Raw genomic sequence first — 25,510 nt, 5'->3', positions numbered from 1 at the left:
GAATACTGCTTTCAAGTCTGAAACATGAGCAAGGAAAGCATGGTCCCCTGGAGACACCCCTGCTCTGTGTGCTGAGAAGTACAAGGGAAAGGGAATTAGGCGGAAAAAGGAAGGAAACTGAAAGCAGATCAAGAGGCACCCTATTTACCTGGAAAAATGAAAATGCTAATAGCGTAAACATTATTATGTACTTGTAATCAACCCAAATACTCAAATTGGTGAAAAAGAATCCAATAAAATCATGAATTTAAGACATTAGTCCTGAAGATAACACAGGTTTACTCAGATAAATAGAAGCTGTAGGGACATCATCTGTTCAATAACAGCCAAGTGAGGCTACATCGTCAAGCACCTGCAACAGTCAACTTGAATCCTAAGGGCTACTTCGGGAGGAGCAGAGCCTCCTGAAATAACCAACGGAAGGGTTTCGGCAACATCAACAGAACCATCCTCAGCACCGCTCTGGACACCGAGATGTGCCAGTGTGTCATCTAAGGTCTAAAATACATACATGCAGCTATGTGATAAATACAGGCAATTAAAACTCTGGCAGGGCTATGATTTCCTAGCAAGAAATAATCTTTGCCTATATGAATTCTTCCCTTCTCCCTTTTGGAAAGAATCTTAGGTGTGTCCAGGTCCACAGTAAATGCAGAAACCCCATGGTATTTTACGGCACTTCATGTCCATAACCACTTGAGGTTCAGATGAATCTAACTATCTACTTATTATATATCCATCCATCCATCCATCCATCCATCCACAGTTACCTATCTATCCACTTATGCATATGTATCACCTGTTTATCTTTAATCCACATCTATCTACCCACCCACCACCATCCATCCCTCTAACCTCCTCATGCAGCCAAGCATAGGTGTGCACAACATACCCTTCAGGAGACCTTTAAAACTAAGGCTGGTGAACAGAACCATGATGGATGATATTTGCAGACAGGTATGGCCACATAACTTACATGTAAGCAAAGAACAAATGCATTTCACAATTTAAAATCAATGTGAATAAATGCACTGCTTAGAAGAGGACAGCAAGTGTAGCGTGACAACAGCAGGATAAGAGCAGCTGCCACTCCCTGAGTGCTGGTCACGTGCTGGGAACCATGTTATGTGCCTTCACACCTATCCCCTTGCTGTGTCCTCACCATCCCTCAGGAGGTAGATGTGACTGTCTCAGGAAACAAGCCCTGGGAGTTACATGGCCCAATGGTAACTCAAGGGAGAGCAGCAGAAACAGTGTGGCCATAGATCTGGTTGATCTAAAACCTAGGACCTTAAAGACCATACATGGCTGCCTCTCCCCAAATTCTAATGAACCGGCCAAAGAGACAAAGGGAGGGGAGGGGAGGGGAGGGGAGGGGAGGGGAGGGGAGGGGAGGGGAGGGGAGGGGAGGGGAGGGGAGGGGAGGGGAGGGGAGGGGAGGGGAGGGGAGGGGAGGGGAGGGGAGGGGAGGGGAGGGGAGGGGAGGGGAGGGGAGGGGAGGAGGGATAGAGGGATCTGAGTCAGTGCTGAAAAACAGGAATGATGCCATCATCTGGCCAGAAAGTATATATATTTATAATATAATATTAACAACAACACACTTCCACAATCCATCTGTGATTCCAAAATGGAAAAATATCTGAAAACAGAGAAAGTATCTTCATGATTCGCCTGCTGGCAAAACCTGGCCCTAACTGACGGGACAGTTTGGTCCTGGTTCATCACACCCAGAACAGAAATCCCAAAGTTCTGCGGAAATGCTGAAGCAGTACTGGCCCAAATTCCCCTGGGGGATGCAGTACAGAACATTCAGAACACGCACAATGGTGCTTGGCTAAAACCTGAAAAATTCTGAAACACACCCAGTCCCCAAGGTTTGGATAAGGCTGAGAGCTTGTAGTGTCCACAGACCCAGGGAATCCCTCTGCCATAAAATGTCCTTGACAATCTAAGCCAGCAGAAATCAACTCGTGATCAAAGACAAACCAGCAATGACAGAAACTTAATAAAAGAGGCAGCATACATCTCAATAACTGAAGGAAAAGGCAGCCGCTCTACTGCAATGAGAACCAGGGCAATGTTATCACATTAAGATCTGACATCATCCTCTCCGCCCTCCAGGCTAATCTCATAACCCAGTTTAGCCTGAGCCCAAGGACAGCGGCAGCTGGACCCTGATTACATTTGTACCCCCAGGCTCACCAACCCTTGACCTTGAGGTCTGGGAAGTAGAATATTTTGGTGCAGTTTCTGTAGAAAATCAGGGAGGTTTGGAGAAACGATTTAAAAGAAACCTAAAGGTGAATCTCAACATATATGATGTCACTTACATCTTTAAATCCACTAAGTAACAGCTCTAGTTGCCTTAAATTCTGAAGTAGTATTTTCCAAATTGTCCTATAAGAAGTATCATGGATGGTCTTGAGAGATAAAAGTAAATAAAAATAAAAATGGCCATGATCACTTAGGGCTTGTGGTGCGTGGTCCTTTGGTGAATGGTGCTGTTATTTTTTAATACAGCTTTTCCTAAATGTTTTTTGAACCCAGAATCCATGTGACCTTTTCCTTAGCCACTAACCCCTCCATGGACACAGCTTGGGAGATGCTGGCTGAGAATCTCTCACCTTCTAAGGCACACTCTAAACTAGCAGGAACATCTCTAATTGTCAAGGACAACCTTCTTTATGGTTCTGGTCTTGACCCAGAATTTCAGAGCTCACAACCAGCAGGAAAACAGCACTGCACGGAATGGAGCATGAATTTTTAAAACATGACATTCGTAATCTTCCCGGTCCCGGTTTGAAGACGTGCCAGTTGCTCATGTTTAACTGTGTACTCTGAAGGTTCAAATAAAAACACCACGGCTTCTTATGCAGGTGCATTTTCCTCAGTTTTCATCACAGAATATCTAGAGTAAATGTACACAAAAGCAAAGAACGAGTGTAATGAACCTCCACGTGTCCATCACCCCTTTCAACGCTGATCCGCTCTTGCTGCCCGCGGTCCCCAAACCCCGGATTCATTTGAAGCAAATCCCAGGTATCCTGAAGGTGTTTATTTTTAATCCTCACCTGAGGATATTTTTTCCACTGCTTTTCAGAGAGAGTGGGGGGGGTGGGGAGAAACATCACATCGATGTGAGAGAGACACATCGATTGGCTGCCTCCCACTCGAGGGCCAACCAGGGCTGGGGATCGAGCCAGCAACGGAGGTACATGCCCTTGGCCAGAATCGAAGCTGAGACCCTTCAGTCCACAGGCCGACACTCTAACCACTGCACAAACCAGCTAGGGCCTAGAGGTATTTTTTAAGAACTAAATGTCGGTTAACGTTTGTTACTAAGAGTAAAAAAGCCACAAGTCTCACCCCAATATCTATACATACATAAACACACACATACAAAGTGCACATTTATTAAAATGCGTAATTCCAGCTGCTTCTGACTGAGGCTGGCATCCCTAAACTCACTTCATGAATGGCAGGGGGGTGTCAATGGATCTCTCTCGTGTTCTGTTACTGCTGATAAGAACTCGGTATAAAATGTCTGCTCCAGACCACGGGGACCGATAGGGAAGCACACTTTGGACTGTCAGATCAGTTTGATCCACACAAACATGTCAACAAAAGCAGGTCAGCAGGCTTGAGCAGAGGAGAAAAAATCAATAATTCTCTGAATTAGTCATGAGGCCGTCAGGGGGATACTGGTGCACGAATGAAATGTGCATGTGCCGTGTGGCCTACTGGCTTTTCGTTCTTCTTCTAGTCCCTTCATCCCCATCTAACATACAGTCCCTCTTATCAAATTCTCTGAGTTCACATAACTGTCCCTAATAATAGTTTCTGTCCCACTCAATTTTTTTAGAAAAGGGCCTGAGACCAAAGATAAGTCAAATTTAACTCCGAGGAAAAAGCGCATTCTAAAATGCTCTTTCCACATATGGCAGTTACTAATAAACAAACTCCTCTGTAAGGCTGGATTTTACATCCCATGTCAAACCTGACGTAAAAAGAATTTTCCTGAGCCTTTATGTGGGTTCTGATGTTCACCACTCTGAGTACCCCTGCTGTTACACACGGGTTAAACATGTTTGGCACACAGGCTGCCTCAGTTTACCCAACCCTCCAAAACACAAATATCCCCAGTCCCGTGTCCACAGGCCCTCCTTTTCGCCTTCCGAATAACTTTCACAAGGCAAAGATGAACGATCTAGAAATCAAGTCACTATTAGTAAACAGTAGCCTAATCGTAGATCATAAATTTAAAATGGAAGCAACAATGGATATGTGGATGTTTTTTCCTATGTATAGCAAATAGGTGTAAAATTTGGGATTATCTGTCATGAATGTATAATAAATGAATATTTTAAGTACATAAAGGTAATTTTCTAGCTCCCGTTCTTCTTTAATAGACAATTACACATGCACTTACCAACTATGAAAACTCTTTTAAAAATCCCCATATAAAATTAAAATAATTTTGATAAATGACAGAAGGGACCTACATGTGTTCATCTTTTGCATCAGCAAATCAAACCCAGCAAACAAAGAGGAGGAGGTTGAGAAAAGTAAACCTGATCCACACGTTCAAGGTCACGGATAAATCATGGAGGATTCCAGTGGAGGTCGTTCCTCGGCCTGGGAGAAAGCCAGGGGCTCCAGGGACTGCAGGTCTGCCATCCACTTCGAAGCTGCATGGACACCTTTCAGGGTGAAGCCACTGCAGCCTGACCAGCACCAGGAGTTCCAGTTTCTTCACTGGGTGAATTCCGCAGAAAAGGAAATGGTCAGGGTGTATATTGCTGTATGTTTTCCTCACGCACAGGAGGAGAGAACAGAATTCAAAAGAGAGAGGGAGGAACTGGGACACAGATTGGGACACAGGCTGACAGAAAACAATGATAATGCAAAGTTTATAGGCCCTGAGAAATTGTTTGTGGATCATTTAAAAATTATCCCTGGCTGCAGTGGCTCAGCAGTTGAGCATCCACCCATGAACCAGGAGATCACGGTTCGATTCCCGGTCAGGGCACGTGTCCGGTTGCAGGCTCGATCCCCAGTGGGGGACATGCAGGAGGCAGCCGATCAATGACTCTCGTCATTGATGTTTCTATCTCTCTTTCCCTCTTCATTCCTCTCCCTAAAATCAACAAAAACATGTATTTTTAAAAAATTATCCGCAAGGCTGAGACAGACGTTTCTTCAACATTCAATTATTCTCGATGGGAAGGTATAATATAGACAGTGTTCTAAAGTCCAGAATCCTACAATAATTTTTTAAATAACAAATGACTAACTCAGGAATCGGAGCTGTAGAAACATCACATGCATCCAGATGGCGTGTGCACTGGCTTCCATGGAGGGCTCGAGCCTGGCTGCGTTCCCTTTTGGGAAATAGCCCTCCTCAATTTCAAGTCCACGTGGCTTCCTCAATGATAGGGTTTCAATTCAAACAGATAACAATGCCAAGAACTAGAAATCTCACCATCTAATTAGGGAGGGAAACGCAGTATGGCCTTTCTTTCCTAATGCCATCTGTAGTCTGAAAATGGCTTGATGAGGCTTTTTATAAAAAACCTCTACTTTTCCTGGTACAAGAACAATTGTAGGGGAAGTGACTGGCACAAGGCCATGGGCACAGAAAGAGGAAAAGGTACATGCATGACAAAGGGGCAAAGGGAGCAAGGTCAAACAGATCAGGGAAAGGGTGGGGCTGAAGGCATCCATACCTCTCGCCCTCTCCCTCCCTCTCCTTCTCTCCCTTCCATCTTCTCTAAAAAATAATTATTAATTAACTACTTAAACTAAGAAATTATTTTAATCCTAAATAGTCTCACCTATTTTGATTTTTCTCTAGTTGTGCAATATTGTTTCAAAAAACATTAAGTTTATTGTCCTCAAACCACAAGGCAGTGCTCTGAATATGTCTAATGTCCAGAAGGTCACATTCAAGCTTGGATCTTGCCATATTTGAAAGTGATTTTCTTGCTTAAAAATGTCCCTACTCTCCAGTTATGTGCATTGTAATTCGTGTGTCATTCAGTTGACAATTTTTATTGACTCTTTTGGGCATTTAACCACTGTGGGAAACTGAAAAAAAAAACAAAACATTTTTTAAGAAGAAAAAATCTCTACTAGAGAGTAAGAATTGCAAGATAGGGCCTTGGACAAGTAGCTAAAACTCTGTGCCTCAGTTTTCTCATCTGTTATGTGGGGCCCATGAGAATAACCGGTTGTTGCAAAGTTGTTCCATGTAACTTGACATACACTGTTAGCTCTTAAATAACTCGAATGTGTGCAAGCGTTTTAATGTAAGTCCAAGCTTTCCCTGAAAATGTATCCTGATTTATCTGTGCTGGTTAAGACAAAAAATAAGACCCTTTCATGCTAGTTCCTGGCCCATTTTATATGATCCAATTTCTGTTTAAGAAGAGTAAACATTTAATAAAGTAGGTAAAGAGTTGTTTATTTTGATGAAATCCAACAGACCATGAGTTCAGTAGCACTCTTAATTGTCCTTATATTGAAACTGTAGGATTTCGTGTCCTTGACCCATGACTCCTGGAGCACATCTCACATTTAGCAATGCTTCTTAAACAGAATCACTTCTGATGTTCCTTCACAACAAGCTCCACACAAAAAATCAATTTATTTGTTCTAAAACCATGGAGTCCTGAGCACCGGGAACACTATGTTCCCCTTTCCTTTGGGGGGGGGGGGGGAATGCAGAACTCAGATGCCAAATAATCTTTGAGCAAGAAAATAGCAGCATTTATCAGAAGTGCAAGTGGTCACTGTATCGTCAGCTTGCCTCATATCATGCCACAAGGAAATGCATCAGTGTGGCCCAGAAAGCAGGGCAGAGGAGCAATGCAACATGAGAGTCCAGAAGGTGCAGAACTACATTTAGAAAGTGAGTTTATGTGGATACAAAGAGTAGTGTGGTGGTTGCCAGAGGGAAGGGGGTGGGGGTGAAGGGGGCCTAATATATGGTGACAGGAGAAGATTTGGCTTTGGGTGGTGGGCACACAGAGCAATATACAGTTCTTGTAACACAGAAACCCACATCTGAAATTTATATGATCATATTAACCACTGTTGCCCAACAAATTTAATAAAAGAATTTTAATGGGGGAAAAAAGTGAGTTTATATGAATATTTATCTGTATTAGTTAGCTAGGCCACATAACAAACTACCACAGACTGGATGGCCTAGACAATGGACATTTATTTGCTCACAGTTCTGGAGGCTGGAAATCCAAGAGTGGGGTGCCAGAATGGTCAGGTCTGGTGAGATCTTGCTTTCTTTCTTGCTGTGTGCTGATATGTCTCTCTTCCTCACCTTATATATAAGGCCACATTCCTTTAGGGCCCAACACTTATAACCTCATTAAACCTAAATTATCATCTAAAGACCCTATGTCCAGCTCGGCCAGCCATGGCTCAGCGGTTGAGCATCGACCTAGGATCCAGGAGATCACAGTTGGATTCCCGGTCAGGGCACATGCCCGGGTTGTGGGCTCAATCCCCAGTCAGGGGCATGCAGGAGGCAGCTGATCAATGACTCTCATCATTGATATTTCTACCTCTCTCTCTCCCTCTCCCTTCCTCCTCTAAAGTCAATAAAGATACATTAAAAAAAAAAAAAAAAGACCCTATGTCCTAGCAGTCTCATTGGCAGTTAGGGCTTATGAATTTGGGTAGGGGGCACAATTCAGTCCATACCATGATCTGAAAATGCAAGCTAAGCAGTTTGCCTATAGTCCCTGGTGTCCTGACCCTGGACCATCTTGATTCTGACCCCAGCCTGGCACAGGGCGGGGTACATCAGCTGAGGGATAGGCAGCTGACAGTGTGGCTGCCAGCTGGCACTCTAACACAGTTGGGCAGGACAAGAGCCACAGCACAGGGACACTCTGGTACCCGCACTTCTAGCCAAGGATTTCTGCTTTTTGTTTTCTTCCTTTTAAAAACTATTTTTATTTAAGTATCTCATTCAGTATACATTTATCAGCTACCTATTAGGTGTCAAGCAGGAGACAGAAAGATATAAAATATGTGTGAGAGAGGGTCGAAAAGGAACTGGACAGATTTGTTAACGTGCAGGCATAAACAGTATCCTCCCACAACTCATGTTCTTTCCAGAGAACCTCATAATGCAACCTTAATTGGAAGCAGGGTCATTGTACTTGTGATTAGTTAAGATGAAATCATAGGGGTAGGGTGGCCCTCGATCCAATATGACTGGAGTCCTTATAAGAAGGGAAGGAGAGACACAGAGACACACACAGAGGGAAGGTGGCCACTGGGAGCAGAGGCAGTGACTGGAGTGATGTATCTCACCACAACGAGCACCAAGGCTTGCTGGAACTGCAGGGAGCTAGGAGAGGGGTATGGGCTGAACCTCCTCTCACCCCTTCAGAGAGAGGGTGGCACTGCCGATGCCTCGATCTTGGACTTCTAGCCTCCAGAACTGCCATGGAATACACCTGTTACTTTAAGGTGGGGTGAAAGGGGTTGTTTTAATGTGCGCTGTTTATCACCTAGTTTGTGATATTTTGGAAACTAATAGTTACCACCTAAAGAAGGAAATGATGCAAATTCCTATTGGTTGGAGGTAGCAGGCAGGGAGCAGGGGAAGGTGGGACACAAGCAAGCCTAGAGAAGAAGAAAGGTCCAAAGTTAGAATCATTTCCATAGAGGTGGCAGACGAAGCCCTGGGAAAGGGGTGAAATGACCAACAGAGAAAGTGAAGATTGATGGGAAGAGAGAGTGAGACTGAGTTTGGGGGTCCACTTATAATCCTTGCAAGGAAGGAAAGGTAAGGAAAGAGACCATGGGTAAGTGATCAGAGAGGAGAGTCAACCAGCATAGAGTACTATAGTTTGCCAACCAAAGGCGGGCAACGGGTGGATAAGGAAGGTCAGGTGTGGACTTTTCAAGGTCGGAGAGAACCTGCACCGAGAGAGCCTTGGGATTTGACATCAAGAAGTCACAAGTGACCTTGAAAATTTATGTTTCAATAGAATGTAAAAGGCATAGCCCAAATCAGGAGAGATTAGGAACAGTAGTGGGTACAGACTACTATTTTAATAAGTGTTCCAGGGGCAAAAAAAAAAACAGAAAGAATGAAAACACACAATAGTATGGAATTTGGCAAAGGGAAAGTTTCTTTAAAATTGGGAGCGCGAGCACCTGTGTCAGAACAAACACAGTGATCACTAAAGAGATGATGGCAGAGGCAGGAGGAGAAACTTGAGGAAACAAGGTCCTAGAAAACCCCGGGAATCGTGACAAACAGCACTGGCTAGGAGGAGACTGGAAGGAAAGAGGAACATCTCATCCTGTGAGAGAAAACATGGACATAAACCCGATGTTTGAGGTAGGAGGGAGAGCTGAGAGAGCTGGTTCCAAACTCCAAAATATAAAAAGATAATGATCTTTGGAAGACTGGAGAGTAGGTCCAGGAGGGACTGGGAATGGGGAGCTGAAGACCCCAAGGAGAAGCCTGGCCAGGCTGCCTCCAACAACAGGACAGGGATCAACGGAAATATCTGAGGATCTGCAGTCAGTGAGGGGTGGGTTAAAATCACCCGGTGGAAATGGTTAGAGTACCAAACCCTGGAAACGCTCCTCAGGCTGGGGCAAGGAAACCGAAATGACGGCAACTGCCTGGGCCTGCGGTTCCACTGGCAGTGGGGCTGCTGAGGAGGGAAGGGAGGGGGTCCATGGTGCTGACGGTTTCATTGCCCTGCTCCGTCTGCACAGCAGTGAAGCCACAAAAGGATGACAGTCACTGGGGCTCTGCTGGGTGATTTTCTGGGGCTCCTGCCATCAGCCCCAGTGAGGGGCTTTCCTCCACTTGGCCCAGCCCAGCACAAAGGAAGCAACATCTAGGTCCCCATTCAATCCATGTTTATCTCAGGTCTTGACCTTGGTTTCATGTTGGCCTCTTCCTTTATGTTTATAAATCTTTATGTTCGAGATGTATGTTTAAAAATTGTGGGTCCTGCTTTCTTATCCCATGACACGCTGCCTAAGCAAACTTTGATTCACAATACCCAAGTTTAGCTCAACGACGATGATCCTAATAGTTGGGTTTTGTTGCTACACTGCCTGCTATTACTTTGTGAATGGCCCTGCTGTCTTCTTCAGCTTTGCTATGAAAACTCGAAGATGAGCAAGAGGCCAGAAAGTACACCTGGATCCAGCTTATATCTGCTTGGCCTGGCTGACCATCTGTTCCTTGTACTTAGAAAGAACCAAACATCACAGAGAGAGAGGGAGGAGGGCAGGCGGAAGGTCCTCAGGGAAGCAGATTTACACTTGGGTGAAGCAAGGAGACAATCGGGGTCAGTAGGTTTGGGGATGTTAAAGTCCCTTGGGGTGGGCGCTGACTAAAGGCTGGGACTGTCTGGACACTAGGTGATGAAGTCCTTAAAGTGCGGAGTGTCTCATTTACTTGCTTTCCATAGTATCTGCTGCTGGGCATATTCAAAAAGTGAGTTGAATGAGTGAAAAAAATGAGCCACCATCATTGAGGAAACTGAATTATACAGAAAAGAGTTCGCACAGTAGGTCTGGGGCTCCTCTCCCTAGAAAGGCCTGCTTGCCAGGTGGACTCCTGGCTGGTATCCGGGAGCTGGGGTTTCCATAGGGTTCATCACCCTAAGGGGGCAGAGTGGCTTACTGCGCCTAAACTGCACAGACAGTACTGTGTATGCCAGATGCCTGCCTTCCTTGGCAGGTGCATGTGGAAGTGATGTACGTGCCAATCGGAGGGTGCCTTTGTGACCAGCCCCCTGTGAAACCCTTGGGCTTCAGGTCTCTAATGAGCCTTCCTGTAGGTAGCATCTCACCTTGGTGGTCAGTGCTCCTTGCTGGGGGGTTGTTTCCTGTGTGAGGACAGTGCCTGGTGTCCCCAGATTTCTCCCACCATGTGCTTTCCCTTTGCTGCCTTGCTCTGTGCCCTTCCCTGTAATAAATCACAGCCCTGAAGAAGACTGTGCGCCGAGTCCCAGGACTGCTCCCAGCAACCCCCGAACCTCCGACCCGCACGGAAGGTAAAAAGTCTGTGAGAGTCCATCAAAGAGGGAAAATCATAACCTGTACAGTCACTGGTCTGAGAAACGGAATATGCAGTTTGGAATGTTAATATCTTGCTATTTTGTTATAAGGGGAACTGGCAAAACCATCTTTTATCCACATGAGGAAGCTGAGAGAAGAAAGAGGCACTTTTCCTTGGTCATGCAGCTAATCTGTTAAAGACTCAATGAGCTGGTCACACCTGGAGTGAGAAATCAAGAGGCCCTTTAGGCTGCCCTGCATAGCCAATGGGGCGTGTCTCTCTCTTACACACGCACGCGCGCGGCTTTCCTGAGATCCTCCAGCCTGAATTGGTTACCACATCTTTCTGGTTTTCTTTCTTTTTAAAAAATTATTATGTCAACCAGCCTGTCACAAGTTGTCTGTCCCAGCAGATCGGAAGGCAAAAACATACTTGGGGGTTGGGGGGGCTATTGTCCACAATACACAGCTTCTGATTTGGGAAGAGGAATTTGTCTTCCTTCCAAAGGCTGACACTCAGTAGACTTCCCGTTTCCTCTGGGTCTTTCAGGATCTCATTAGTAGGTTATTTTTGGAATCACTGAAAGCCACTCATCTAAAACAACCTTCATTCTCAGTGTCATGAAGAATTTCCTCCAGATCCGTAAATAACCCAGTTTTTAATCACTTCCAGGTGGCAGTGGAGTAACACGAAAAAATGAATTTAGTGAGCAATAGACTTACATGGCAAGATTGGAATCAATTAGCGGCTTTAAAAAAGGAAAGAGACCAAGACCCTCCCTCCCTGTGAACTTTCATGCAGAATATACAGGGGTGGGGAGAAGTAGGCTCGCTGTGCCATTGTGACACTGAGTTAATAAAGCTCTTGTGATGACCAGAACCTGCATGTCTTTTTCCACACAAACAACTGTAAACCTTTTGCCCACCCTGTACCTGTTAGTTACCTCACTCCCCCCCCCAAAAAAAAGCAGTGAAAATATTGCATCTTCCTCCTTTCTAATTCCAGTCTGGGGAAGACCTCCTGCACCAAGAAAAATTTCCATGTTGGAAATGTGACTCCTATTTGCTGAAAATCAGATAGATAGATAGATGAAGGAAGGGAGGGAGGGTGGGAAGGAAAGGGAAGGAAGGAGAGTGTTCTGTTGGTTTCCATTTAGTACTACCAATTTGTTTTTAGTGAGTGTTACAGAAATGTTTCTGTAATTCTGCAAAGAGGGTGCTTCCCAGTGACTATAGTTCTATTCCTTAAGTCATGCTAATGTTGATCTCAGTCCCTTAACTCATAAGCACCTAGAGGGCAGAGCTGAGTCTTATCACCATAGCAACCTGAGCAGCTGTGTAGCAGGCTGCCTTGAAAATGCTCAGTGACTTGGAATAAAATTAAAATATAAGTGCCTTAGAGAGAGGGAGCATGGACTCGCAGAGCCCTACGTCACAGTGACACAGCACATACATACTGACACACCCACCATGGTATAGCCCTTGCTGCCCCAACAGCTGGGCCCCTCTCCCCTCCAAATGACAATAGACCTCATCAAATCTGCTTAGTCTAAGTCTGCTTGGCGTGGTTAAGGAAAACCTTGCCTAACTGGGTTGACTGTATTTATAATGCATTTTCCCCAAATCCTCAAATGTTAATAGACGTTCCTAAATGGCCACCTCCCTCTCCAGAAAATCATTTGAGGGCATGCCTCCCGAAGCATCTTACCCATGTGCTTGTGACAGCCCTCACACCCTCACAGCACAGTAATCTTTCCCTGGGGCTCCCTGAGAGCAGAGCCCTCTCCATGGGGCCTGGGGAGGAGGATGCTTCCAAAGCACAGCCCCTGCCTTATCTAGGATGGCCAGACCCAAATGCAGCATCCAGGACCACAACAAACATCTCCTGTGAAGTGCCAGGCTGGTGTCCTTTGATATGTAAGGTGGGCAGAAAATGGTTCCCTTTTACCCCAAACACAGGATGAAGAAAATCATCCGTGGACTTGATCCTAAGAGAGAATGTCCTCCTTGACTCATCACTAGTAGAGGTGTTCCAATGGGAAAAATTGTAGGAAAATTGGGCCAGTGCTAAAGAGGGAGGCAGGTTCTCCTGGGAGAGCACAATGTTCACTTTCTCCATTTTCCAAATCCTGTTACCCTTGGGCTGTGTCTTTGATGTTAATGTAGCTAAACCCCAGTGAGAGTCTCAGCATTTTATCAGCGAAAACAGACACAGGATGCTGGGATCTCTCATTGCTGGCCTCCCTGTTCGGGAAGAAATTCTCACCAGGCCATGGGGTGGAGCCCAGAAACAAAGCTGTTGTTACTGTTCTTTTCCAGGACAGGGTCTTATGTCCGTACCTCTACAACAGCAAAAACTCCCAAGGCAGGAAATACCCAAATGACTACATTTTTATGGGGCAACAATATGCTGATATTTAAGAGGCTCTCGTCTTGGCTCAGAGAAGTGACATAGATGTTTTAAAAATGCATATTAACCTCATCACTCATTTTCCTGGCTCATTTTAGTTAGGTAAGAAGGCGGTAAGTCAGGATTCATCATAAAAATTGAGGATAGCAGATGGCAGTGTGTGTACCTGTTACCGAAATATTTTTCCTCTACACATCTCTAAGCCTTCTTTTGCCCACTGTTCCAGAGTCTGAGAGTGAAGGTCAACCATGTGGTACCTGGTAGCCCAGGTGAAGGGCCCAGGTAAAGAGCCCAAGTAGACGGCAAAGCAGAGGGAAGACAGCATCAGACCTTAGGAGCCTCTCCTTCCCCTGGGGGATTATGGGATCCCTACTGTTAGGCCTGTCTTAGCTTGGGTTGCTATAACAAAATATAGATCAGTGGTTTAAACAATAGACATTTATCTTTGACAGTTCTGGAGGGTGGGAGTTCAAGGTCAGGGTGCCAGTATCACCGGGTTCTGGTGAGAGCCCTCTCCCAGGTTATAGACAGCAGCCTTCTCACTGTGTCCTCACGTGGTAGGTAGAGCTCTGGTGTCTCTCTTGTAAGGACGCTAGTCCCATCATGAGGGACTAGTCCTAATGTCCCACCCTCATGTCCTAATCTAATCCTAATTATCTCCCAAAGGCTCCATTTCCAAACACCATTCCATTGGGGAGTAGGGCTTCAACATATAAATTTTGAGGGGACACGAACATTCTGTCCATAGCAAGACCATTGGAGTATTTTTTTGAAGATTGTTTAAAATAAATGAACTTAGTAGTGTTCTTAATATCAGTGATCTAATGACCTCAAGTGACAATGAGACACAACTTGATTCTTGCGTCTAGAGTCAGGTTAGTGTCCACCCCCCCGGGAAGAGACCAATGCATGACCTACTGTGCAATAAGCTAATGGGCAGCTGCTGGGACGGCTCATGAAACTATGCAGTTCACATGGAAACCCAGACAGGCACATGATGGTACTTCTCTCCCTATTAGAACACAACCCAGTCATTCATTTTCTCATCAAAGATAAAGGAGGAAACATAAGACATGCCAATGGAAACCATTTTGCTTCTTTTTATAGGAATACACCAACATTTTAATTTTTTAATTGAAAAGGAATTCCTAGATGACAAACACCATTAACCTTAGCCAAGATTTCCAAAAAGCCTTGGCCTCCAGCACTGGTATCAGCCCAACACTCAACGATTAAAAACAGGCCTTTGCTGCTCTGGCCTCCCACAGGGTGCTCAGGACTCAGGGAGCTGAGGGGCAGAGCCAAACATCACCAGTCACCACGGCAGACCAGGCTCACCCTGTGCTGCCAGCTTCCCGCCATGGCCCTCCAGTGACCACCATGAACTCCCAAAGGCTCCATTTCCATCCCTCCATTTACTGCTTTAGAAAACTCACACAGGCTGGCTGTCATGGCGGGTTTAGTTCATCACTTTCTCCCATGTGGAGAATCAGAACTAAGGGAAGTGTTCCCAGCCAGACTCATGGGAGGCTGGATGTCTCGGGATCCCAGGAAGAGGGAGGTACGGAGGTGGGGAGGCGGCCACTGCCAGTGACTAAATCTAAACTAGTTCAACAAAGGAGCTACTGGCTCATCAACTTATTTACAAAACAGAGACACGTTAAGCTTTTCCGACCATTTGCTGTGCACACGGCATCTGGGATGTCTCTCCTGGAGCTCACAGCTAACTCAGAAAAAGCCCCTCGGTTTCTGGGACCTCTGTGCTGTTCAAGGTCGTCCCCTATAGTCAGACCCAGCAATTTCACTCTGGGGATTTATACAAAGAAAACAAAAACCAATTCAAACAGATATGTGCATCCCCATATTCACTGCAGCATTATTTATACTAGCCACATACGGATGCAACCCAAGTGTCCAACAATAGATGAATGAAGAAAGCTGTGGTACACATATACAATGGAATATTACTCAGCCATAAAAAAAATGAATGAAATCTTGTCATTTGCAACAACATGGATGGACCTAGAGTGTATTACGCTAAGTGAAATAAATCAGACAAAGACAAATACCATATGATTTCACTTATTTGTGGAATCTAAAAACCAAAACAAAACTGAGACTACAAACTGATGGTTGCCAAAGTGAAGGACAGGGGTGGGAAGGGAAAAAATGGTGGAGGGAACTGAGACGTACAAACTTCTAGTTATAAAATAAATAAGTCATAGGGATGTAATATACAGCACAGGGAATACAGTCAATGATATCGTAATGACTTTGTACAGTGACAAATGGGTACTAGACTTAACGTGGTGATCACATCGTGTAAAGCTGAATCACTCTGTTGTACACATGGAATGAATATAACATTGTATGTAAATTATACTTGAGTAAAAATGTCAATTGACCACCCATGTGATTATTTCCTTCTAGGCTTTTTACTCTGTTCCACAGATGGGCGTGCTTCTCTCTGCACCAATACCATATTGGTTTGATTACTGTCTCTTTATTGTAAATTTTGAAATGGGATAGTGTAAGCCCTCCAAAAATAAAAAAGTATCTCAGTGCCCCTCCCCAATTACTGACCCTGGGGCCAGGAGGAGGGAGGACCCAGCCAGGCTTGTCCTTTGAGCCTTCCTGCCTCCTGTCACACTCAGAGTTCTGGCCACCAGAGAGAAATGTAACCCTTCCCCACCTAAAGCAGTACAAACTGGTTTATTTATTATGATCACCAGTGTTTTTATCCCTTTTATCTCCCGTGGCTTCAAGACCTCCTCCCTGGGCATTTTAGGAGGCTCACTTCTCACTGTGTGGGGCTGGGCCTTGGACCAGAGGCTCACAGTAGCTCACATTATATGTCTGAGTTTCCAGACTTTCTGTCTGCGGATCATAATACTGCTTTGGGCCCCTGTTCTCAGGTCAACTACATGAGTATGAAAATAGCTTGTGTTTTCCCTCTCTCTCTCTGTCTCAATCTCTCTGCTTGTTTCAGTATCTCTATCTGCTACCTACCTATCTATCTGTCCGTCTATCTATCTACCTATCTATCTATTTATCTGTCTGTCTATCCATCTATCAATCAATCCATCTATCTCTGCCATGTGGAACCTCCTGAGAATACCTTCTGTTTGGTTAAATGGCTTATGTACAAAAATTTGGTATTAGTGTATTCCCAAAGAGATAAAAGCATGTACAATACTTGTTCTCTGGATATTTTTGTGGAAGAGGACCATCCAGGTGCTTATCCATGGTACATGTTGTTATTTCTTTAGTTCTGCTGATAGATGAAGCTCCAGTGGGTGACTGAGGAGCAGACATGGAATCGCCTGTTCCTATCAGCACAACATCACCTCTGTATCTACAATCAGCATCCTCTCCACTCACCAGGTACAAAACTCCTTTCATTTTATTTAATTAGGTCCATGTTTAAAGAGAAACAAGTGTATCCACATAGATTGCAAAAAGATGAAGCCTGTGTATGAGTATAGTGCTAACGAAAGGTATCTAAGACACATATCAACACACACATTACATTTTATATATATAAAAAGACCTGTACAGTATTCAAAACCTATATAAGGTATACCTACAGATATCTATATAAGCATATAAAACCTCGTAGTATGTGTCTCAACTTCTTACCCACATTTCCAGTTACTCGCTCCTTTCAGCCACATCTCCCACTGAAGTCAGACCTGACCATGGGACTTGCTCCGGCCAATTCAATATGAACAGAAATGGTATATGTCACCTCCACATGGAAGCACACAGAGGCAGTTTGTAGTCTCCCTGCTCTCTTCCCCTCCAGGTTGTTAGATGGCTGTTATGAGACCATGGAGCCTCCATCAGCCTAAACCCCTGAGTGGGGGAGATTGCAAATATTGTACCAAATTCTCCCCCTCCCTGAACCCACAAGATCTGATTCCGGGCTCAGCCGGATGAACTTGTTATAATCAAATCTCTCCATTTGCCATCAAGAAACTAAAGTGACCTCTAAAGAGAAACAATTAAGACCATTAACAATCAAGATTAGCAAACAGAAGAGTACAGGTGAGTGTTTACTCTGACTACTGCAACAGTTTTCAGTTCCTAGGTGTAGTATTTTTTCCAACACTCTAACAAATATCATGATGGACAATATAACAGCAAGAAACGTACTGTTCAAGGAAGTGAGAGGGACTTCAATTCACTGTCCAGCTGATGTCAAGGAAGGCTGAAAACACCTATTGCATCCAATTTACTTCGCATACTTTAAAGACCAAAGATTTAATTTTTGATTTGGACTTTTTAACGATTTAATGATTTTTTTCATTGTTCTTATATAATAACCTATATTGTCTAGCAAATCAATAAGCTGAGAAACAGAAATGCTGTGTCACCATGGGTTAGTTCCAATTTCTTTTTTTAATTTCATCAGTTTTATTATTTTGTATAACTTAGAATGACTTTAAAACATGACCTTTGGGACATCGGCAGGCACTTTGTTACAATGCAGCAATGTACACGTTCGCCTAGTACACAGTGACATATGTTGTATCTAACCACGCCTTTGGCTTCTCCCATTTCTTTTTTTTTTTCTTTTTTTTTTTTAATTTTATTTTTGTTTAAAATATTACAGATGTCCCTTTTTCTCCCCAATGACCCACTCCACACCATCCCTTCCCCCTCCCCAGTCCCTGTCCCCACCATTGTCCCTGTCCTTGGGTTGTGCATATGTGCATATACATTCTTTGGTTACTCTCTCCCCCTCCACCCACCCGCCCTCCTCCATCCTTCTGACATTCATCAGTCTCATCTATGCTTCCATGTCACTGAATCTATTCTGTTCATCAGTTTATTAAGTTCTTTAGATTCCACGTATAAGCGAGATCATGTGATATTTGTCTTTTGCTGCCTGGCTTATTTCACTTAGCATAGTTCCCATTTCTTATCACTATAAATTGACAACATTTTGACAGGATTCGAGGATTACATTCAAACACATGTGTGTGCCAACATGCACACACATACATAACATACAGAAGAGCCATCGTTTATAACCCGCTATACCATAGTCAGTGCTCAACACAGCTCTTATCTGTAACAGCCAAGAGTCACAACCCCACGATGTGCAAACAGGAAGCAGCCTTGAGCCCACAGGGCCTTCCCAGGTAAAGAGTACTGACCAGGGACTCACTCCAAACCCCCACGGGAGAAGTATGGCTCCTTCCCAGAAGCAAGATGTCAGTTGTGTCATTTGTGGGCACCAAAAATAAGCCAAGAAACTACTCATATACAAATAGACATCTATTTCAGTGCTAAATAGATATTCTAAATAGAGTCTTCCAAAACGAGGTCAGAGACACGACATAACTCAAAGACCTCCAAAGGGGTCAAAACATCAAGAAATCAGGGCTCCCACTTTCTAGGGAGGCCTCTAACAGACAGCAGCAGAAATATAACTACAATTTCCTTATGAAAGTAAAATACCAGCCACGATGTATAGCGCAAGTAACTAATTTCTATCCATCAATCAATTCACTAAAGAATATCTGAATCAAGCCATGTAAACCAATATAAAACACTGAAAGCACATTTAATCATGAAATAGCATCAATCTTAAGTACGCTAGTTCTTAGGTATGATGAACACAGAGGCCAGATTCGGGGTCCGAAACGGCCTGTGAGCCTGAAGGCGTGAAGCCTACCTGAGATGAGTGAAACAGTGTCTTTCTCCCATGAGACGACCGTGATGTACGCCTCCACGGAGGAGGGGATAATGCACTTGAAGACCGCGACATTGCCTCTCATGGTTTTCTGGTCCTCCACACGGACTGTATAGGGCTCCCGTAAAACTGCAAGACAGGAAGGGGACCCTCGTAACACACACAGACTACCTCGTTCTGAGAATATCTCATTCGAATATATACATCGTATCTTACATATACGAATTGCATCAGAGAGATTGGAAAATTTTAAGCAACCTACATTTCATGTCTTAAGGACTTGCATTCCATTAACAACAATCTATCCAAATCCTAAAGGGCAGGAGAGCACCTATGCAGAGCTCACCTCTCCCTGAAGGCAGCTGGGGGTGGGAGGTGGCTCCTTAAGAGAAATTATGACGATAGAAAACTGCTTTCCACATCCTCTGAGGACCAGGGAAAAAATTTCAGACTATAAAGAATTTAAAAATTCAAAAGGCAACCTCTCCTGGAAATCCTTGAAAACTCTATGACAATTTAAATAATCTTGGTAAGTAACATTTTATGACAGCTGCTAAGCAGTTTGGGAAACAACTGTCCTGCTTCCCATCACTTAGGGAAGGGTGCTGATTAGGGAGCCTGCCTGAACCCCCAACAGGAGTATCCCAGGAAGTCCTCAGAGGGGACTTCCATGAAGGTGGTGTCTGGGTTCCAATCCGAGCCCTACAGCTCTTGCCATCTGCATAGTAGGGATTCTGATGAAAATACCTACCACAGAGTTGGCTGTAATGACCCAGTTATTGTGGATAAAGAACTCACAGCAGGGTGGGGTAAAGCTACACAAATCCACACCATCTCTGCTGCTGGGAAGACCTCTGTCTCCAGGACAAGGAGACATCTGTGCGTCTGTTCCAAGGCGTCCCTCACTCCATCTCCATAAACACGGGCAAGGCTTACTTCTCACCTGCTTGTTTCCTCAAGTTTGGAATGAAGGTGTGAGGCCAGGTGTGAGGCCAGGAAGCTCTTCAAGGTCTGGATTTTATAAATCTTTGACTTTCTAAGATACCCACAGAGACAACTATTGTCCTCTATGTGTCAAGAGAACTGGCATGAAATTAACTTCAAAAAATTAACATATCAACAATGATAGTAGTTTCAAAAGGGAGATGTCCTCATAGGCAGAGGTAAATAATGCCACCTTGTTCTCTGTTGGCCCTTTTCTCTGGTTTTCTTTGTTTTGGATTATTTTTTTAATGAATCCATTGTTTCTACTTTGTTGGTTGCTTTAGGTTTTATGGTATTCATCTGCAAGTCACCATCACTGGTGTTCAGCTGACGCTGTACAGTTTCCCATGTAATAAGAGAGTTCTAAAGTATTAAAATATTCTACTTCTCTGCCTTTACTCTAGGCCTTAATGCTACTGCTCTCATTTTATTTGTGCAAATGTTACAATCCCCACAAGACACTTATTATTTTGTTTAAACAATCAATTCTCTTTTAAAGGATTTTAAATAAGAGATGCAATTTATTTATCCGTATAGTTACTTTTCTTTCCTTTGAATAGATTCCATCAGGTGTCATATTTCTTGATTGCAGGACCTTTTTTTTAAGATTTCTAGTAGCTCAAGTTAGCTGCTGAGGAAATCTTTCGGCTTCTGTGTGTCCACAAAGCCTGTATTTCACCTTTATTTTTGAAAGATGCCCTGCATGCACATTTCTGAATTTAAACCACTTTTCTTTCAGGACCTCAGAGATATTGCCTATATTTTGCTCCCGTTGATGTCTTCAGGTACCACCTCCTCCCTTGCTGCAGAAATGATGTCCCCCAGCTCCCCAGCTCCCTCAGCTCCTGGTGCAGGAGACAACAATCAAAGTCACGTTGTCTCTGCCCTGCCACTGCTTTAACAGTCTACCTGTATTTGAAAGGCTAGGCTTAAAAAAAAAAAAAAAAATTAAAACAGTTGCTAACTGGAGTCTAGCTGTGTGCTTGTGTTTCAGATTTTGTTAAAATGACACATTATGTCCTGGATGGATAACTTTTTATGTCTGTGAATCAGAGGCTGCATTCCTGGGTCGACTTGTAATGATGATAATTTAAAAAAATACATTATGATGTTAAAAGGAACAAACCAATTCAAGGTTTATTCACTGATATTCCAGCAACATGTGACACAGTCGAACATGTGGACAGTGTCGTTTTCGTTTCACAAGGAATACAGAGATGTAAGACCAAGGCTGTTTCGCTCACAGTACACATGGACGCTGTGGGTTTCCTCCAGCTCAGTCCCTTGTCCTCCCTGCTCCCAGTCTCCTCCCCACCCCCTCCACTGCCCACCTCTGGAACCGAGTGTGGGGAGGAAAGGGGCAAAGAGGGGGCAAAAAAGTAAACACACTGAAGGCAATAAATTTGTAGTATAGTTTAGACCTTACAAACTTGGAGTATCAGTAACTCCAAGTTTTAGTTCCAGCGATGTAAGTTTCTGAAATCCAGGCAAGAGATGCCCTGACACCTCAAAGAAGCCATCTGCAGCCTCAAACTGAACCCATGAGAGGTTTTCACTGGTTCTCAGTTCATGGTGTTTTTTAGTTTTTTTTCTCTCCTGAATTTTTCAGTAGATATCTAGGCAAATATGACAGTGCCCAGAACAGAGGCCAGCTTTCTCTTGTAAACTCTGACTCAACTTTCTTTCTCTGTCCATGTCGGACTCCCCCATTAGGACCAGAGCCCCATGAGAGAAGCCCCGTTTCTTTCCCCAGCTGTTCCCTGCACCCGGCAGAGAGCTGGAAGCCTAACAGATGCTCAAGAAAACACGTGCTGAGTGAACGCGTTCACCTTGACCCAAGCACAGCTCTACAGACTGTACGCGGGCTTTGCAGGAGGATTCCCTGCTTCCCGGTCCTGGGCGATTTCCAGGAGCAGAGCCGTAGGGGTTTACAATTCACTGAACATTTTTTCTGGCACCTCATTGTTCAAATGGCAAAACGTGGAATGAAAATAGAAACACCTCCATAAGAAAAAAGCGAAAGCTGGTTACTGACAAGCACTCGCGTGTTTGTTTCACTGAGGATGAGAACCAGTAATTTCAACGTTTTCCCCCCAACATCAGACGCTTTGAAATCTGGTCTAAAGATGCTCTCAAAGGAGCCATGGGCCCTGGCAGGAAGAATGAGGGACAGGGTTTAGCTGATGGCATTTTAATGTTGTCACCGCCCCCGCCCGGTGGGCACGCAGGAAGGAAGCCCGGAGCTCTACTCACCAGCCTTGACGCGGACATCCTGGCTTCTAATTTTCCCTGAAGGGTTCTCAGCTGTGCAATAATAAGTATTATCATGGATTAAGGTACTAAAGCTGGAAGGAGGGAAGGGGAAAATTTGGAGAGTGCCGTTGGGGTGGACGTGGCGGATCCCGGGGACATCGTAGATCTCCTCGCCCGTCGCTAGGTACCATCTGAGAGACACGGGAGGGATGCCTGCAGCCGGGCAGGGCACCAGGGTCCCCGTGGTGCTCGCGAACACTACCTCTTGCACAGATGCATTGACAAAGTAGAGGCTGGAGCGCAGGTCCTCACTGAAAACTGCAGGAAGACAACACAAGAACTGGTCAGGCGGGCGCTACTGCTGAACTTGACTGTCACTCAGCCTGGCCTCAGGGGTTATTCTGAGAAATAATCACAGGGCTCTATGATAACTCGATAATTCGAAATAGCTTGGCCTACTTCGGACAGAGAGGCTGGTACTGGAAAGTAAGGTCCACCCTCATTTCATGTTTGAACACAAACTTAGAAGTTTTCCAGGATCCTAACTTTGAAAAGATTACTCTTCAGGCCCATGCCCTGTGCCCTGTTGTGTCTTCATCGTACTGACCACCATCAGAATTTATATTACGTGTTTTGTATTCTGCCTCCCTCGAGAACATATGTCCCATGAAAGCAACATACTGATTTGCTCACACTGTTACCTGGGGCACAGAGCCCACCATCCAGTGCATGGTCAATAAGAAGCTGAATGAATGAGTGACCAGATCCAGTTGCCAGGATCAGATTGTGCTGGTGGGTAGATATGTTGAGAGCTAATTTTGAATGAAATTGGTCACAATTTTTAAAATTGAAATTGAAGTTCATGCATAAAGCATTTTAAAAAGTAAAATTGGTTTTCTGAAAATAGTGTCCAAGGCCTTTTTAACTGAAACTATGTAGCAATAATAAAGAGAACTTTGACAATAGCATGTTTTAATTCCATCAGGCTGTGACAGTTTCTGTTTCAATTTTTATATTTTCTCTTCTGGTCCATCTGCCTACATTGCTTACCTATATAATTATATTATGTTATAATGTACATACATAAATATACTTCATTCTCTTAACATAATTTCATATACATAATTTAATCTTTCCATACAGACCTCACAAGTAAATATTAGCGAATGCACATTTTTTAAAATATGATTTTCTAAACTATTTTCCTGATCTTGGTTATTTAAGTGGTTTCTGTTTTAATTACTGTAAATAAAATGTCTTCAAACCTGTTCATATACATCTGGCCTTTTCATTCATTTATTGAGCACCTATGTTGCACTCAGCAACAAACAGTAATGGAGTGTCATTTATGTATACAAAGAAAACGCAACATTTAGAACCCCTAATTAAACAGAATATTTATCAATGCCACAAAGATCTACTTCACAGACATCTGTGTTGATATGTAACCTTCTGCAAACAAATGCACACCCAGTCACATCTTCACAGGAGACAAAAGGAGCCCTAGATACTTGGACTTAACCTCCCCAGGCAGAGACAAGGATAACCTTTAATGACATCATAACGGGCAATGTGTGAGCCTGGGGGTGTTACCTCGTCCACTCTGGTCAACACCAGTTCTGCCAGGTGCGTGGGGGCTCCTCTGAGGATAAGGTGGAGATTTAAAGGGTTTATCACTTGACCAAGGAGTCAGGACTGAGAAGTTGAATAAACCAGTCTTTCTGATGAAGATCTCCGCTCCTGGTGTGGCTGCCTTTATTCTACAGAGCCAAATCGTGGGGGAGCTGAGTTCATGAGCTTGAGTATCGTCCAGATGTGAGTATCTTGCCTGAGCATCCCCCTACTTTCTTTTGGTCTCCCACTGCAGTGACCATGAGCTTGCCCCTGGGGCCAACTCTCTGAACTGGGAAAGCAGAATGGCTGCCATTTGTCAAAAGAAGGTGGAAAAAAATGGTCTTTGTAAAATCCAAAAGACGGTGTTCACCAAGCAGAAACTGTTGGCGAGTTTTCTCTTCTAACCATAACTAAAGTTTCTAGCAATGCTCCATAAATCAGAAGAGAAAAGTTACTGCTAACTAAGAATAAGAAGCTGGATCAGATCGGACGCACAGTTGTGATTTTACATTTGAGTTTCTGGGAAACTGACGTCCCCCCAAACATATAATTGGAAACAAGGTAACTGTCACTCATTGAGGCTTATTAATTCCACCTAGATGCTCGTTCCCCTCCCCACACTACACTTCTGTCAACTGCTTGTGGGCAATTCGAACTAAATAAAATTTACACATATTTGAATTTATTCTCTGGTACCATACAAGTAGCCTTCTTAAGAATAGCAAGTCTTTGAAATGTATATAAGATATATTTCCAAATTAAATATAGAGTTTCCTATTATAAACCACACTTCAAGAGCCAGCTTGGGAAAAAACTGAAATGACTGTGAGAAAAATGCAAAATAAATGTTTAATCCTGGAAGTTGAAAAGCTAAGTGACCGCTGGGGATTACTGTCGCCCCTCCAGACATTTTTTAAGAAATCTCGCATTGGTCTCTCTTTCACACCAGTGGGTTTAATAATGTAGCATAAACTCATCCTCTAAGATACACAGCATATGGCCACAGGCAAAAAAATAAAAACCCCAAACTATATTCCACCAGCTTCTGTTTCTTCATCTAGGGGACCATCCATCTGCTTAAATAACAGTGTTTCCCTTCACGGAGGCCACACGCGCTAAATGCAGCAGCATGCATCCCTCCAGGAAGGGCTTGGACGACCTTAATGTGAATTGTGTGTGTACGCAACTTCCTCAAAACAACTGCAGTTTCATCACAGAAAGTAAAGAAAACATTTGGCACAACCCTGTGCTGTAACTCAGGTCTAACTAATATCCTGGGACATGCACACTGAGGGTGCAAAGGAGGGGCTTGGAGGATTGTTACTTTATTTGCAGATTCCTCCATATTTCTTATCATTACAACAGATGGTAAAACCCAGACTCCAGTGACAACAGGAAGGCAAATGCTGTGCTATAAAGAAAAACAAGTCAACACTGCTTTCCCTAAAATTCAAGTATGACGAAGACATGAGATGAGGCAGAGA

At 44.0% G+C, this 25,510-nt stretch overlaps 1 protein-coding gene across 1 annotated transcript in view; it reads right to left on the bottom strand.

Annotated features, from left to right (window-relative positions):
* The window catches only part of DSCAM (DS cell adhesion molecule), a gene marked incomplete at its 5' end in the record, with an annotated part of 333,650 nt that overhangs the window by 277,949 nt on the left and 30,191 nt on the right, over window positions 1-25,510 (bottom strand). Inside the window, 2 exons of the mRNA XM_081138830.1 lie at window positions 19,158-19,304; window positions 22,413-22,730. Coding sequence (XP_080994956.1) covers window positions 19,158-19,304; window positions 22,413-22,730 — 465 coding nt within the window. The remainder of the gene's footprint in view (window positions 1-19,157; window positions 19,305-22,412; window positions 22,731-25,510) is intronic.

The sequence above is a fragment of the Miniopterus schreibersii genome, assembly GCF_964146895.1.
Source record: "Miniopterus schreibersii genome assembly, chromosome: 5".
Lineage (NCBI taxonomy): Eukaryota > Metazoa > Chordata > Mammalia > Chiroptera > Miniopteridae > Miniopterus > Miniopterus schreibersii.
The sequence above is the reverse complement of the archived record's forward strand: the minus strand, read 5'-3'. Positions and strand labels throughout refer to the sequence as shown.